The 14685-nt window shown below is 44.4% G+C and overlaps 1 protein-coding gene across 1 annotated transcript in view; it reads left to right on the top strand.

The window, feature by feature from the left end:
- Positions 1-10615, top strand: part of PKP1 (plakophilin 1) — a 39383-nt gene extending 28768 nt beyond the window's left edge. Inside the window, exons 7-13 of the mRNA XM_032203350.1 lie at positions 866-980; positions 1764-1919; positions 2023-2199; positions 4270-4423; positions 4934-5120; positions 9350-9434; positions 10544-10615. Of these exons, the coding sequence (XP_032059241.1) occupies positions 866-980; positions 1764-1919; positions 2023-2199; positions 4270-4423; positions 4934-5120; positions 9350-9434; positions 10544-10615 (946 nt within the window). The remainder of the gene's footprint in view (positions 1-865; positions 981-1763; positions 1920-2022; positions 2200-4269; positions 4424-4933; positions 5121-9349; positions 9435-10543) is intronic.
- The last annotated feature ends 4070 nt before the right edge of the window (positions 10616-14685 follow it).

The following is a 14685-nucleotide window of genomic DNA, read 5'->3' as shown; positions in this document are numbered from 1 at the left end:
GGGGCGAGATGGTCGGGAGCCCCTGCTCTGCGGGGGGAACCAGGCCAGCTCTGACTCACTGTGCTGCAACAGCATCACGCAGGGATGAGAACAGCCTTGGGTTTGCCCTGGGCTCAAGCCATTGCTGCTCAAGCATTTCTGGATTGCAGATGAATTCATGTTAATGAAGAGGCTGCAAATCACAGTGAACATCAAATCCAGTTCTGGAACGCCTGGAGTGAATATCTCACAGCGACTGCCAACCTCTCTTTGTTTTTCATTTGCAAGCTACAAGGCAATAAAACAGGGAAGAAAAAAAAAAAAAAGGCAAAAAAACGTTTCCTGTTACTGGAAAAACTCCCCAGTCCTGGCAGCAACCTGCTGGGCACTCAGGAATGCATGAGGAGCTGGGCAATCCCACTGGTCAGAGCCATTGCTGCTCCTCCCCAGATCCTTCCCATTCTCCACACAGGCATTGCTGTAGACCCTGTGTAGTTGTAGTTCCATGTTTACAATCATTTGCATGTTCCTGGTTTTTTATTTTTATTTTTGGACACAAGGAGGCAATGAGTCTGTGTAACATCATGTGTGGCCTCCGATCATTCTCACTAGGAGGATGTCTGCTATACAGCGTTCCTTAAGAGGACATTTTCCCCTATGGAATCAATCCAGAAGAGCAACGTGAGAGCTCTGCACCACTGCAATCATACAGAAGGCCTCCAAAATGAAAGCAGAACACTGTCCTTGCTGAACATAGAAAAAAAAAAATAAATAAATTCAATTCAATCAGGGCCATAATGAGAAAAGAGCTGATAGAGACTAGTGAGTGAAGCCAACTAATTCTCTCTTCTTCCCTCCTGATGTGCTCTGCCATGGCTCTCTTCAGAAACCTGAGTTCTGCAGACATGGGGCGCCAGACCATGAGGAATTACCCTGGCTTGATCGATTCAGTCATGACTTATGCCCAGAACTGCGTGGCTTCTAACCGACCTGATGACAAGGTACCAGCTGCTCCTCCTCGGCTCTTTGCCTGAGTTCAGCCCCGTAGTTACTCACTGCAGCTTTCAGAATATCTCCAAACCCCTTTCAAACAAGCATGAGAGGAGACTGGGCTCTTTGTGGCTGCTTTTGACCTGCCAAATCCCAGTGCAATCTGTCATAGCATTGCAAATCTGCTGTGCTCTTGGCCTAAAGTGATGTCTGTTTTACAATTTCCCTTTACCAAACACAGAGCCACAGCAAAAAAATTTGGCTCCCAAGCCCCCAGAATGCTCCCCTCCCTCATCTTCCCACCCAGGATCCTTCCAGCATCTAAACCTCCATCTCTCACCCTACCAGTCTGCTGACTGTGACACTAATCACTGTGTATAAAAGGCACTTTTTTTTTTTTTGGACAAAATAGAGTTTATAGCACGTTTTCAGGAGCTCAACATCTGCTATGTTAGCCAGACATCCCAGAGCCTCCAGTACAATACCCATTAAAACCAAAAATTTTTCAAATGAGCTCAGGATTGAGCAAATCCTCTTTAGGGGACAGCTTTTTTAAAACAAGCAAACATACAAAAAACACAGTTTCAGCAGAAAACACTGAAGCCAGATGCTTGGAAAGGTAACTGTGTGTTTTGGTGTTGGCTGCAGGTATCTAGTATCAAGAGTTTATGCAGTTTAGCTGCTAGAAAAGATAACTATGGCATGGTATATATCCTCTCTGTACCTATATACAATGCTGCTCCATATTTCTGCCTAATGTGACCCTTGCATTTTTGTTCTGGGGGTGATTTCAGTCTGTGGAGAATTGCATCTGCATCCTGCACAATCTCTCCTACCGCCTGGATGCCGAAGTTCCCAACAAATACACCCAGCTCAACCACATGGCCCGGAGTGTTTACATGGACAAAACTCTCACAGGCTGCTTCAACAGCAGGAGTGGCAAAATGGAGGTAAGACATGCTGCAAAGGGCTTGGAAATGTGATGTTCAGCCCCAGGCAGGGGCTGCAAGTGAGGAGCAGGATCTGAGCTTCCCATTTCTCATCTCTTTGTAGAATGACGAGTATGGTGTCCCCCTTCCTGAAGAGGATTTTAAACCCAAAGGGCCCAGCTGGCTCTACCACTCCGATGCCATCCGCACCTACCTGTCCCTGATGGATCAGAGCAAGAAGGATGCCACCCTGGAGGCTTGTGCTGGAGCCCTGCAGAACCTCACTGCGAGCCGGGGGCTGGTAAGCGCTGCTTTCCTCTGCAGACACACAACCAAACCCATCAGCACCTTATGGTAGTCAGGAAGGGAAATGTCCTCCTTAAACTATTGCACTATTGCAGAGCTTTGCACAGTGGAAAGATCCATTAAGATCCATCTCAAGTTCTTATAAATGCCAAAAAGAGGCTGGAATCAGTGCCCTAAGCGTCTATCCCAGGTCCGTGTGCCTTTCCAGGGGCTCCTCCGAGTTTCCTCACTCTGTAGGTCATATCACCAGCATCTATAGTACTGGCACCCTCCCCCAGGACACCAGTGAGGATGTGCACAGATGTGGACAGTTGTCCTTAAAGCAGGGAGAATGCTTTAAGGGATAATGCGTGTGCCGACCATGTGTGTGTTTCCTAAGCAGGAGGTGGCTCTAATAACAGGGTGGGTTGTGCTGTGGATTGTGGATTGTGCTCACACCAGAGCTGCTTGTAAAATTACCCTTCCAGATGTCCTGTACACACTGGTGTGGCAGCACGGAGGTGACACGGGCTGTGTGACACTGTGGACATTGCAGGGGCTCAGGGCTGGCAGGGGACACATCACGACAGCAGCTCCGCTCGCAGTGCCCAATATCGCTGCCCTGGGCATGTCCTCACAGGCTGCATTCACAAGGACAAACCCCGACTTGTCTGTGTCGAACTTCATCAATTCCAATTTAAATAAGATGGCTAGGGAGATAAAGGGGTAATTATTTCGTACGTAGGAGAGGTGTGTCACGTGTGCGAAGCGTTCCACCCAGAAACACGGCGTGACTCACGGAAGGAGCCTGTGCTGCTGGGACGGCATTAACCTGCCAGCTCCAATCTCCTGGGAGCTTTTGTTCCAAGTCTTTCTTTTGTGTTACAAGGCTTTCAATGTGAAATACTTAGGGATTTTTTTTCTTTTCCCATTTAACAAGACCGTGCCACTAATAACAATGGGGAGGAAGGCTGGCACGGTAAGGGTAGAGCTGATCGGAGACACAGGGCTGGAGCTACGTGCTCCATGGAAATGAAAAGGCTTTCAGCAATCAAGATCATTACACAAGAATGTTTTCTTTGGGAGGAAGAAAACAAACAAACAAACAAAAACAGTTCTGCCAGTGGTGCAACAACTTACTTCAGCCTTCTAGCAGGGATGGTTGGAATGGCCCTGGATGTGCAGAAGTGGCTTTTGTTTTCAAAGGTCTTGCTCCAGCTCAGAGCTGGAGGTGGGGTGAGCCACTAAAAGGAAAAAGAAAATAGGGAAGAAGCTTGCAAAGCTTACTATAACCCTTTAGCTTTCAGAAGAAGAGTCTAAATCTCTTCCCACTCTCACCTTTATACATCTCAGTCCCACTGGTGTGAGTCTGTAACACAGCATCTGTGCATCCTTGGAGCACGGGAAGGAAATTGAGTCTCAGCCCCATGGAAGGGGTCACCTTCCAGCCTGTTCCCATGTCACTGCTGATGGATGTGTGTCACTCTAGGGGCATGATGCACTCCAGCAGCCTGCCTGGTGGTGCAGTAGTCAAGAAGGTCAGATTAAACTCCATTAATAAGTGGGCAATGTATTATTGGTATGTGCTTCAAAGTCCATGAGCACTCAGCTGCATTGGCTACACCCTAAGGCCTTCTAGATTTACGTAAACAAACATGAAATCAGGAACCGAGATGTGTACTTTTGGCCTTTGGCTTGTTTCTTAAAGGTATCATTAGCTGTTTCTGCTCCAAAGCAGCCTATTACCTGTGGCACAACAGGGAGCTGAGCAAGGGCAATGTGGATGTGAAAGGTAAAATTTCTCCAACTACTGGGAATATCAGTTAGGCAACCAAGTGTGTCCCCCCCCCCAGGCCTCCAGAAGGAGGACAGGAGTCCCAGTCGTATGACAGAGGATGGGAGGCTGACTTTGCAAACTCCAATGGAGAAGAGGGGTAAATTACAAAGTAAGTGGGATTATGCTAGGAGAAGGTGTTATGCAGATGTGTATTTTATAGCGTGGTTGTGTTTGTCTGAACCTGCACATCATTGCAGTTGTGTCCTTCCAGCATGGGAAGTCACGAGACATCACTGTTCTGTCTCCTAGATGTCCAATGCAATGAGCCAACTGATTGGTGTGAAGGAAAAAGGTTTGCCTCGCATAGCACGGCTTCTGCAGTCCAACAGCTCTGAAGTTGTCCGGTCCGGGGCTTCTTTGCTGAGCAATATGTCCCGACATCCTGTTCTCCACAAAACCATGGGTAAGTAATTTCCACCGCAGTGGATTCCAGAACAATGTCTAGTTTCTACCTCTCTAACATATGCCCACCTCACTTTATAAATCCCATAACAGGACTCAGCCAGACTGGGCAAAACGGTGTCGTTTGTTCTGGTCAGAAGGACCATTATAAGTGATATACGAAGGCTTAGCAACATGCCTGCTATCTCAGTCTCTACAAGCCTGTGGTATGCTTTATAGATAATGACAACTCTGCAAGGTCATGAGGATATAGTGCAGATGATAGTTTTTGGGGAACTGAGTTGGACTTGACTACCTATAGCCAAAATCATTACCTTTCCAGAAGCCTGCAGTGCTCATCTTAGCTCTAAAAAACAAGGATAGGCTATTATGCTATTACCATCCAGCATTATTAGTGCCTCCTTCAGGGGATAACACTGCATTCTTGCATTGAATAGTGCTAACACAAATAATGTCATTCACCTCTGCTAGGTTTTATTTAAATGTTGATTGGAACATTCCACCTCTTTAGCTCACCAGGTGCTCCCAGATGTATCACGTCTCCTGTCATTCCAGTCTGGAAATACCAACAGCTATGGCGAGATCATGACATCAGCTTGTTACACTCTGAGGAACCTCATCATGTCCAACCCACACCTGGGAAAGTGTTACCTGACAAGCAACATGTTAAATAATGTAGTAAGCCTGTGCCGAAATGGGTGAGTTTGGGGCAGAAGGCATGGAGAGGGTCACACGTAGACATTTTTGAGCCCCTGTACTCTGTGCAAAGCCAGATTAATATCAGAGCCTTCAGAAAACACTTCAGAGCCACAGTGAAGCATTATTCTTTCCCTGTACCTGTAAATTGAGAGTGCAGATACATTTTGAGCATGCTGGTAGACACAAATCCTCAGCAGTGGTTTCTTGGAAACAGATATGAGCCATCCAGGGTGGGATTTGTAAAAGGGCCTCAGGAAATTTGCTCATTGATTTTTAAGAAAGTATAAAAGGAACTGAGGGACCAACATCTTAAACCCTGCTAAAAATTCCAGCCTTCAAAGCAGGGGAGTTCAGAAGGTAATGTGAATCCCTAGCACTTGGGCTTCTCACTGACAGCTTCCTGCAGCTCTTACCATGAAGGTCAGGTATGAGATTCAGGCACAGCTTTTATATTGGTATTATGCTTGATTTAATGTTCAAATTTATTTATCTTTTGGTTGGAGCACCCACCTCAAGTGGCAAAGATGAACCACATATTTTTTTTTTTTTTTATATCTACTTTTTATAAGTAGATCCTCTGTTCTCCTCACCTATATGCCATGAACTTCAACAGCTAAACAATCTCAACATATTTTACTGCTTTTTCTTTTGGGATTTGGTTTAAGTTTTGCAGGTAGTAAATTGGTGTTTAACTTACAATGGAGCTTACCATCTTTGACCATGTATTCTCCATTACAAGACTCTCATCTCTCCTCCCATCTTTGTTATAAAATACCTTATGCAATTAACCTGTTGTTTTCTGTTATGAAAAGACTTCTCCATCATCCTTTGATAAAACACGTACAACTTACCACTTGTTTCATGGCAGCAAAGAGACTCTCAGTCATTAGAAGTGGCCTCTTTGTTTAGTTTGGACTTCAGCCAACAAATATCAGTCACTTTGCTGCTTTTATATGCTTCCACTCTGCAACAAGCCCAATTAACACAAAACCCTGCCCTCTTCTAAGTCTTCATTGTTATGAATGGCATTAACTTCTGCCTAAAGTCCCGCTTTGGCTCCCTCAGACAAGTCATCGGCTAATTTACTACTTCAGCAGAATATTGCACAACCAGGGTTGTGCGTACCTTAATTGTCTTGCCTGTTTTGTGTGTTGAGCTTTGTTTCCAATGAGTCATGGAACTGTGAGAGTTACTAAACTCTGGAGATGTCTTCAGTGTGTTCCTCCTGTCTTCATCATAAATTCCTCCTGAGAAGCTCTCTGATTCTTGCCAAAAAAGGAACTTGAATTCATCCTTTTACTCCTTTATTCATTTCTGTCCCAGTGGATTTTTATGCTGTTTGATTCTTATGAAAAAAAGCCAACAATTGACATCCAAGACTAATCCAATTTATTCCAACCATATTATTTTAGACTGTTCCCATAGGGCAGATGTTAAAAAGATCTCCCCTCTAGTGACTTGACCCTGCTATTTCACAAATTGGCTAACTTTGGCCATCCCGTGTCATGCCTTGTTAGCATTTTGCAAGGCTTTCTCTGTTTGTTTGCCTCAGTTTCCCTATGGACACACTTCCTTCTCCCCAAGCATTGGTGTTGGTTGCTTAACGTGTCTGCGTAATGCTCCCCTGGTACGTGTTTATTCTGCCACCTACCAAACATTTCTTAGATTTTTGAACTGGGCTCTCTTTGCATTTGAAGCTCTAAGCTTCAAATGTGTGTTTAACATGCTTGAACAATTTTGTATTCATATTTTAGGAAGAACTTTCAGGCTAAAGACAAGTAAGTTGTGTATACTTTCCCATCTCATGTACTTCTCAAGTGACACCCAGCTCTCCTCAAAGTCAGGGTTTCTTTTTCTTAATGCTACATGTGTCTGTGTTCTGAGTGAAAGGCATGAACGGTTCAGGAGTTTATCTGATAGCTGTGGTTTCTTCTCCTTCCTGGAGCATCCCAATTAGATAATTGTCTCAATCTCCTGCATATATCCTCCCCTATGACATAGGCTTCAGAGTGATGATGGTGTTTGCTCACTCTCTGTTATTTTTAATTCAGGTTGCCAAAATATTGAATGTTATCTTTGTGCCTGTGTGTGTTGCTGTTTCTGAAAATCAAGCTATGGTTACTGATTTTTTATGATGTCATTTTCTTCTTTTTTTGCAACTATCTGAAAAATAGTCCCCTTCTAATTTTCAAGCAACATTATTTTACTGTTAAAATCATCATTTTTCTTAATAATTCTCTGGCCTACCCCAAAAACTTATCTCCAAAATGTCTTTCTGTAACTTTAGAGCACGAGATTTGCAATCCATTTCACAATCCCTTTATCACTGACTTGTTCCAATTTCTCTTTCTTTGTTCATTCACTTGTCACATTTTTTCTATTATACAGTTTAATTATATATTTTAATTCTATCATAATGTTTTAACAATATTATTCTTTCATGAAACTCAGATCTTTCTTTGATTCTTTTCTTGATTTCTTTTCTTTTCCACAGAAGAGATTCTGTGGAAGAGAATTCTTCTCACCCACAAATTTCCAGCTTCCTAGTCCTACCAAAGATTGTACCTTGCTATCAATTTTGTAATGTTTTCCTTGGAAGCCCCTCCTGCAGGAATTTCTTGGCATCTCCTATGGTTCTTGATATTTTTGTCCTTTGAGGAAACATAAGTTCCCCCATTTTTTCCCATTATTTGATATGCATTGTTCCCACAATTTGTTATGCATGTTGAAAAGCACTGTCTTTTGTGCTGCAGTCATGCTTTCCCTCCCCAGTCCTTCTGACTGGGTTCTTGCTGTATTTTTTATACCTAAATAATAGTACTGGATACTCTGTGTGTAACAGAGCCAGTATCAATCCTTCAAATTAAGAATTAACAGCTCTGCTTTATATGCTGCAGCTACATATGCTCTAAAGACATAATGGCAAAAAGAACATAGTTGGCATCATTAGAAGCAAATTACTTAAAAATAAAATAAAATCAATCTGTCTTAGAAAAAGAAAAACAATGTGAAACAATATATCCCTGAAAAAAAGTTATATGGGACATGACTATTGAACACTAAATACCTCAAAAGCTTATTGCTTTTCAATGGCTTTTCAGTCAGATGCTATTTTCAACCACAACATTTTTTTTGCATATAGTCATTCTGATGACAGGGTATAGGTTGGTTATAACCAGAGAAACAATTTTGCAATAAAAACTAGTTCTCCTGTCCCAAAACATTGCTCAAGAATTTCTGGTTATGCACAGCTCCCCCAGTCCTCAACACAGTACCAACATATATGATCTGCACAACCCCTGTGGTGATTCTACCCAGATTAATTTGGGAATTTCTTGTATGCTAGAAGGTCTTTGGTAATGACTGCTGTATATGTGAGAGGAAAGCCCCAAAATATACTCAGTGGGGTTAGATTCCCGTCCTTCCAGACTCGTAGGAACAGTGTTTGCATGTCCCAAGTGGTTTGCATGTCCCCACTCTGCCACTCCTGTCCTCTAATACACCATTTTGAGGACACTTTTCCTGAAACTGGGAGCCAGGGACAGTCCTAAGCCTGGTCTCCCCTTCATCGCCCTGTTTGAGACAGTGTGGGGTTGTCGCACTGGGCCTACACCAGGAGTCTCCCACGGGCAGGACGTGGTCCAGCAGATCAGGAGCAGTGATAACAACCAGCAGTGAGGTTTAGATCTAGGTTGTCGTATGAAATGTTCCAAAATTATAGAAGATACTTTTATGACTCATGGTTTCGGAGCTGTTACATGAGCAAGTATCTATTAACTTGTGCTGAGTAAGGACTTCTGGTTACAGATGTTGTTATTGTGAATGCTCCCATATCCTTCATCCCCACAGGCAGCACGGGGCCCTTCCCTGTGCTGCCCTCCAGAGGGTTCACCCGTGATGTCCCTACAGAGCCCAGGGACGGGCTGCCACCTTTGTACACCTCTTTTACTCTCCCAGAAGTTCTCCAAAAGCTCTCCTTCAACTTGGTTTCTCTGCTCTGATCTTCCCCTTTTCATTCGTCCTGTTTTGGCCCCAGTGGCTGCTGTCACATAACCTCGCTGAGAGAGCAGCGGAGGTTTCCCGGGCAGGCCTCTAAGGCTGAGCCATCCCCAAATGGGATCTCCAAATGGGGATGGCTCAGGTAGGCTGTGGGTAACACGTCCTGATGTCTGTGGGCCGCTGCTCTGCGGCCATCCAGAGTTCACCCATGCTGCTTTCATCTTCCCAGCTCCTGTCCGAAAGCGGCTGAAGCTGCTCGCCTCCTCCTGACAGATCTTTGGTCGAACAGGGAGCTGCAGAGTGTGCTGAAGCAGGTAAGGAAAGCCCTGCTGCTACCTGGCTGACAGAGCAGCCCCAGTCTTGACTCACGGTGAGATTGCAGAGGTTGTGATTCAGCAGCGGGTGCGGGCAGGGGCTGGGAGCAGCCCGAGGCACGGGACCGGTGGCACTCAGCACTCAGGCACCACATACGGCCTGAGGAAGAGGCAGTAGGGTCGCAACCACAGCTCCTGGGGCTGTCTTTAGGGACTTCCCCATCGCAGCCCATTGTGTAGGATCAGTGTATCCTGCCAAATCCTCACAAAAGTTCCTCCTCTTTTCCCCCATTTTTCTCTGCATCCGTAACCCTTCCCTGCGGTCACATCACCTCTACAGTCAGGATAATCTTTAAAAGCAATAAGAAGGGTTTTTAGGATTTGTTTTGCTCCCTGCAACAGAAACTGTGGAAGTGCCGAGCCAGATGGGGCGCTGAGCCAGCTCCCAGCTCCCAGTGGCTTGCTTTGAACGAGCTGGGTTTTTCCAACTCAACAACAGCAGCACCTGCAGAGAGTAAAGGGCCAAATTAAAGAGAAGGAGTAACATCCACAAAGGGGAATACCCTGGGGGCAGGAAGGCAGAGAGAACCTAAATATCATTCTTCTATTAACGGTTAGGGACTTTTCTCCATAGGAGTTCGTGTAGCTTTGCACCAGGCTCTGCTCAGGAGCCTGTGCCAAATCATTTTGATGTGACTGAGTCACTCCTGTGCTCATCACATAGGTATATACATCAGAGAAACAGGCTGGGAGTCTGCAAGGATATATGCATCATGCATGTATCTTTGCCATGTTTCCAGGATGGGGAATAAGATGAATTAATGTTGAGTGAAGGATCACGTGAAGGTTTCCTCCAGTAAAGCTGGAGGAATCCAGCTCCTAGCAGGCAGAGAACAAAGCAAGAAGGTCAAGTCCATCCACAAGGGTGCCTGTTCACGTGTTGAGGGCATGTAGAGGGAGGACAGAGAAGGCCGTTTGAGAATGAATCACACTTTTTAGGTGGAGGACAGCTTTTGAACTGGGCAGGAGGCAGTCTCACAGCAATGGATAGGTATTGGTTTTGAAGGCAATGCACATTCACTGCGCTTTGTATACATCTGCTTTTTCAGCAAGGATTTGATAAGAACATGATGGGATCTTTAGCTGGAACAACCTTCAGGACTCTCTCCTCCAGATTTTAGGAGCCTCTCCATGCACTTCTGGGCTGCAGGTGAGAACGGGGCCCACATCCATTGGGAAAGGGTTGTTGAGGGCAGAGGAGCAGTGCATGAGCCCAATCAGCATTTTGCTCTTTTTAGTCATCCCCAAAGTGGTGTGTGTGTGTGTGACATCTTCATCATGAATCCTATCAGCCCAAACTGCAAAACGTTTGGTTTGATGACAAGTCAGAAGCCATGCAGTTCCTGGGCTTAGTGCAGATGCCGCCCACAGTACACAGCTCTGCACCTTGGACAGGCTCAGGGCAGATGCCATGGGATGGACAAAGCTGTTGGAGACAGCAATGCCTTGCGCCATTATCCTTAAACATTTTATGAGCACTTAAGAATCTGCCAGTAAGCCTCATATCAAAATTTGTAACCCTATGGAACCATCCAAATAATCCCAACTGAGAAACCAGGCTGGAGAGATCAAGGGCAGACTTTTCAGAGCATCATTAGGATATTTTTTCAGTATGGGATGAGGCCTGAATCTGCAAAGTACTTCTGATTTGTAATTCCCACTGAAGGGAAAGGTGTTGACCAGTTCTGCATTTTTTCAGGCTCTCTCTATGAGGTGATGTTGAGTTTATGGAGAATTAATTATTTTCTCTCTTCCCCAACATACTCTTTGCAGTCAAACTAAGCAGAGTCCTGATGTAAGAGGAAATGGCAAAGCCCACTTCTCTCCTTCTCCCTGGGCATGGATTTCGCTTCTTGCTTTGTTGGGTGGTTTCCACTGGGACTCAGTCTGATACTTCAGAGGAGTGTGGGAGTCCAGGGGGAAGAGCTATGGGTAACACAGAAACTGGGGAGAGGCCAAGGGAAAAGATAAAAAGTTGGTTTTGGATGAAAAGAAAAAGATTTCTTGAGTGTTTTAATTATCTGGGTATTTCTTTTTTTCTCCATTTCAGAATTTGGAATCGGTTCATGTCCAGGAAGACAACCCTTTCACAATTACTTAGGATGTTAAAGATGTAGATTGTTTCTGAGTTAAACTCAACTGTAAAGCAAACTAAACATATGGATTTCATGTGGATGATACTGATATTTTTAAGCATTTTCTTCTTTTTAGGGGGGAGAAGGGACTTTTAACAAGGTTATACTTTCTTGATGTCAATAATTATTTTTTTTGCAAAGAGTGTGTCTGTGTAACTATGTACATGTTGCTGTGTATGTGTGCATGCAGACAACATACATGTGCACACTTGGTGAGTAGGATCTTCCTACGGGCATAGCCCCCTGTCTTCCACCAGAAGTCAGTGTGATTTGTGCAGTTTAACCCCCTTGTAGAGTTTTGATAAATTCCACCCAATCCATGCACCAAATGCTGCCACACTAAATACTTGTCACAGCCTATTTTTACTCACAAGTACAAAAATTACCAGTTTTATGTTAAGTTTCCCCATTGCATATGGCTATTTTAAACAGATACACACAACAGTACTCTTCTTTAAAAAGGCTGGTTATTCCTAACATTTATGAACATGGGCTTCTTTTCTGCTTTTGATTTTTTCTCCGATGAACTCTTATAGTTATTAGTATTTTCTTTCCTGTCATGTGAACTCTTTATCTCAAGAAGCAAATTGACGTCTGCTGATTCTTTCCTGGGTCTCAGTAACCGTTGTCTGAAGCTATATGTGAGGGGACAATTACAACACATCTGCAGAGCATGAATATACCGGGTCCCAAATCATTCTGAGCGCCGGAACAACGCCATCTCATGACCGTACCTGGACAAATGTGGCTTTTGAGAAGCTGAGCTGGAGACAGGAGGAGTTTGTTTTCCCCAGGGTCACTCACTGACTGCCACCCAGGGCTCAAGAGTGAGGGATGTGCCATTTTAAATCGTCATTTGTTTGTACTGATCAAGGTAAAGAAATGGTATTACTATGCAAAGGAGTATAAGCATGTGTGTGAAGTCAGAAGCTCAGACAACCAGGGAAAGGACCAGCTAAGGATGCATTTGTGCAGGGGCACCAGACCCTGTTTTGCAGATGCCAAGGGTTCAGGAGGTGCTTGGGAAGGATGAGTTATGAAGCTGAATCTGGAAAGGGAAAAAGAGTCTCACTTTTTTTTAAGTGTCAGCCTTCTCACTTGGTGGCAAGTGGTATATCCCATTCACTTGACAGATATTCTGTGATTTGTGACTGCCGAGGGTCTATCCATAACATTCAGGTTGGCTTTAACACGGCTCCAGACCTAAGAAATGGGGTGGCATTTGTCCGCCGTTTTGACAGGATGGAGCACGTGTCCGCAGAGAGGGAGATCGTTTGCCTGCTGGTTTTTCTCCTGGACTACAAAGGGTGGCTTAATCTTGTGCACTTTAATGAGCAACAACTATTTGCTTGCATTCACCCACGTTCAGTCGAGAGCTTTCTGTGCAGAGCTCCCAGCCAAATGAAAGAGAAAAAAGCACCTTTGAAGTGGAGAGCTAGAACCAGGTGAATCCGGTAGGACAGTTTCAGGAGCATTTAAACAGCAGCAAAGGAGCCCAGGCCCGTGGGCATGCCCTTGCCATACCTGCCAGATGTTACGTAGCTGGATATACATTCTCATTTCATGGTTCAAAATGTTTTTGGCAGGACCCAAGACTATGGACGTCCAAAATGGCTGCAGTATCCACAGGAAGGATTGTTACAGTTTTGGTGTAAAAGTATGTTGCGTGCAATTTTGCATTCAGATTTGTTCCTGTAATTACATGTTAGACTGAAGTCCTGGGAGCTAATGTTTTTCCCTGTAAAATTAATTGGGGAAAGCTAACTACAAAATGTAATGATGGAATATTGAGGAAATTCATTCTAATTGGCTGTTATTTAAGCTTTATTTTTAAACAGTGCTGCTGCTTTCACCGGTAATGCAGTTTACTATAGTGCTATATTAGGCACAAAGAGCTGTAGCTATATGATAATCATCTCACAATTAAATTTACAAGTACTGGAGATTTCATTACTAAGTATCAAACTCAAAGGACCAGATACATCATTCCCATAAATGTTATTAGTACAGTAAAGTTGGTGTTGTTTTTTGTTGTTGTTGTTGTTGTTGTTTTTTCTTTCAAAGCTAATAAGACGATAAAAATAGAATCTGTCTCCATCCCTGAGATCTTCCAAACTTGGCTGGACACAGCCCTGAGCAGCCCAATCTGGCTGTGACACTATCCCTGCATAGAGTTGGGCAGACCAGAGAGGTCCCTTCCGATCTTAATTTCCTTATGATGCTGCTGCATGTTGCTGCTCTCATACCTCAAAATATAGCTAACTTGAGAGGGCAGGGTGCTGTGTGAAGTGCCCTGCCACCCCAGGGCTGTTTTGCAGCTATTTTTTTTTTTCCCCAGGAAATTCTCTGATACTCAACTCTATTTTCCTCTCAGTTTCTCCTTGTAAAATCTGGACTACAGATTCTACCCAAGTAGGAGAAGTGACCCTGATGCCCAGCTGTGAAAGGAAAGGAAAATCAGACTTACTGGAGTAACTGGTGTTGTTCATAACCAGCAGCTTGGGACCTTCTTTTCCAAGCAATGCTTCTCCCAGGGGCAGAGCTCAGCACTGCAGTACTTGGATGCTGTTCTCACCTCCAAAGTAAACGTTTTTCATTCTGGGGAGACATTGTTTTTTTAAAGGCATGTCTTTCACTCTGACACCTGCTTCAGTGAGCTGTTTTCCTTGTTTTCACTTGTGCAAGAGCCAAGTAGGGCGCATCCCCAGTGATACGGGTGAGGCAGGGGCACAGTACGTAGCTCACGCTCTGGGTCATAGTGATGGAGAATTACTGAGGAGGGAAGGACCATAGCTAGCAGCACTGTGAGCTCTGCCAGCAGCAGAAATAAGAGCAGTTGGGGCTTGATTTGTGCGCAGGACACACAACCATGTAAATAAATACCATACTTGTCTGTCCTGGGCTTAGCAGAGCTTTTTGGTCTATTTTCTCATAAAATGCTTTGTTTGTTTGTGTATGTACAATCTAACCCACCCCAGCATTTCAGAAGCCTCATGGACGAGTAGAAGGCAGTAGGCAGTTTTATTCCTCTCTGACCATACACCAGTTTGTGACCA

The sequence above is a fragment of the Aythya fuligula genome, chromosome 25 (genome assembly GCF_009819795.1).
Source record: "Aythya fuligula isolate bAytFul2 chromosome 25, bAytFul2.pri, whole genome shotgun sequence".
NCBI classification, from domain to species: Eukaryota; Metazoa; Chordata; class Aves; order Anseriformes; family Anatidae; genus Aythya; species Aythya fuligula.
This window is presented reverse-complemented; position numbering and strand designations above follow the sequence as displayed.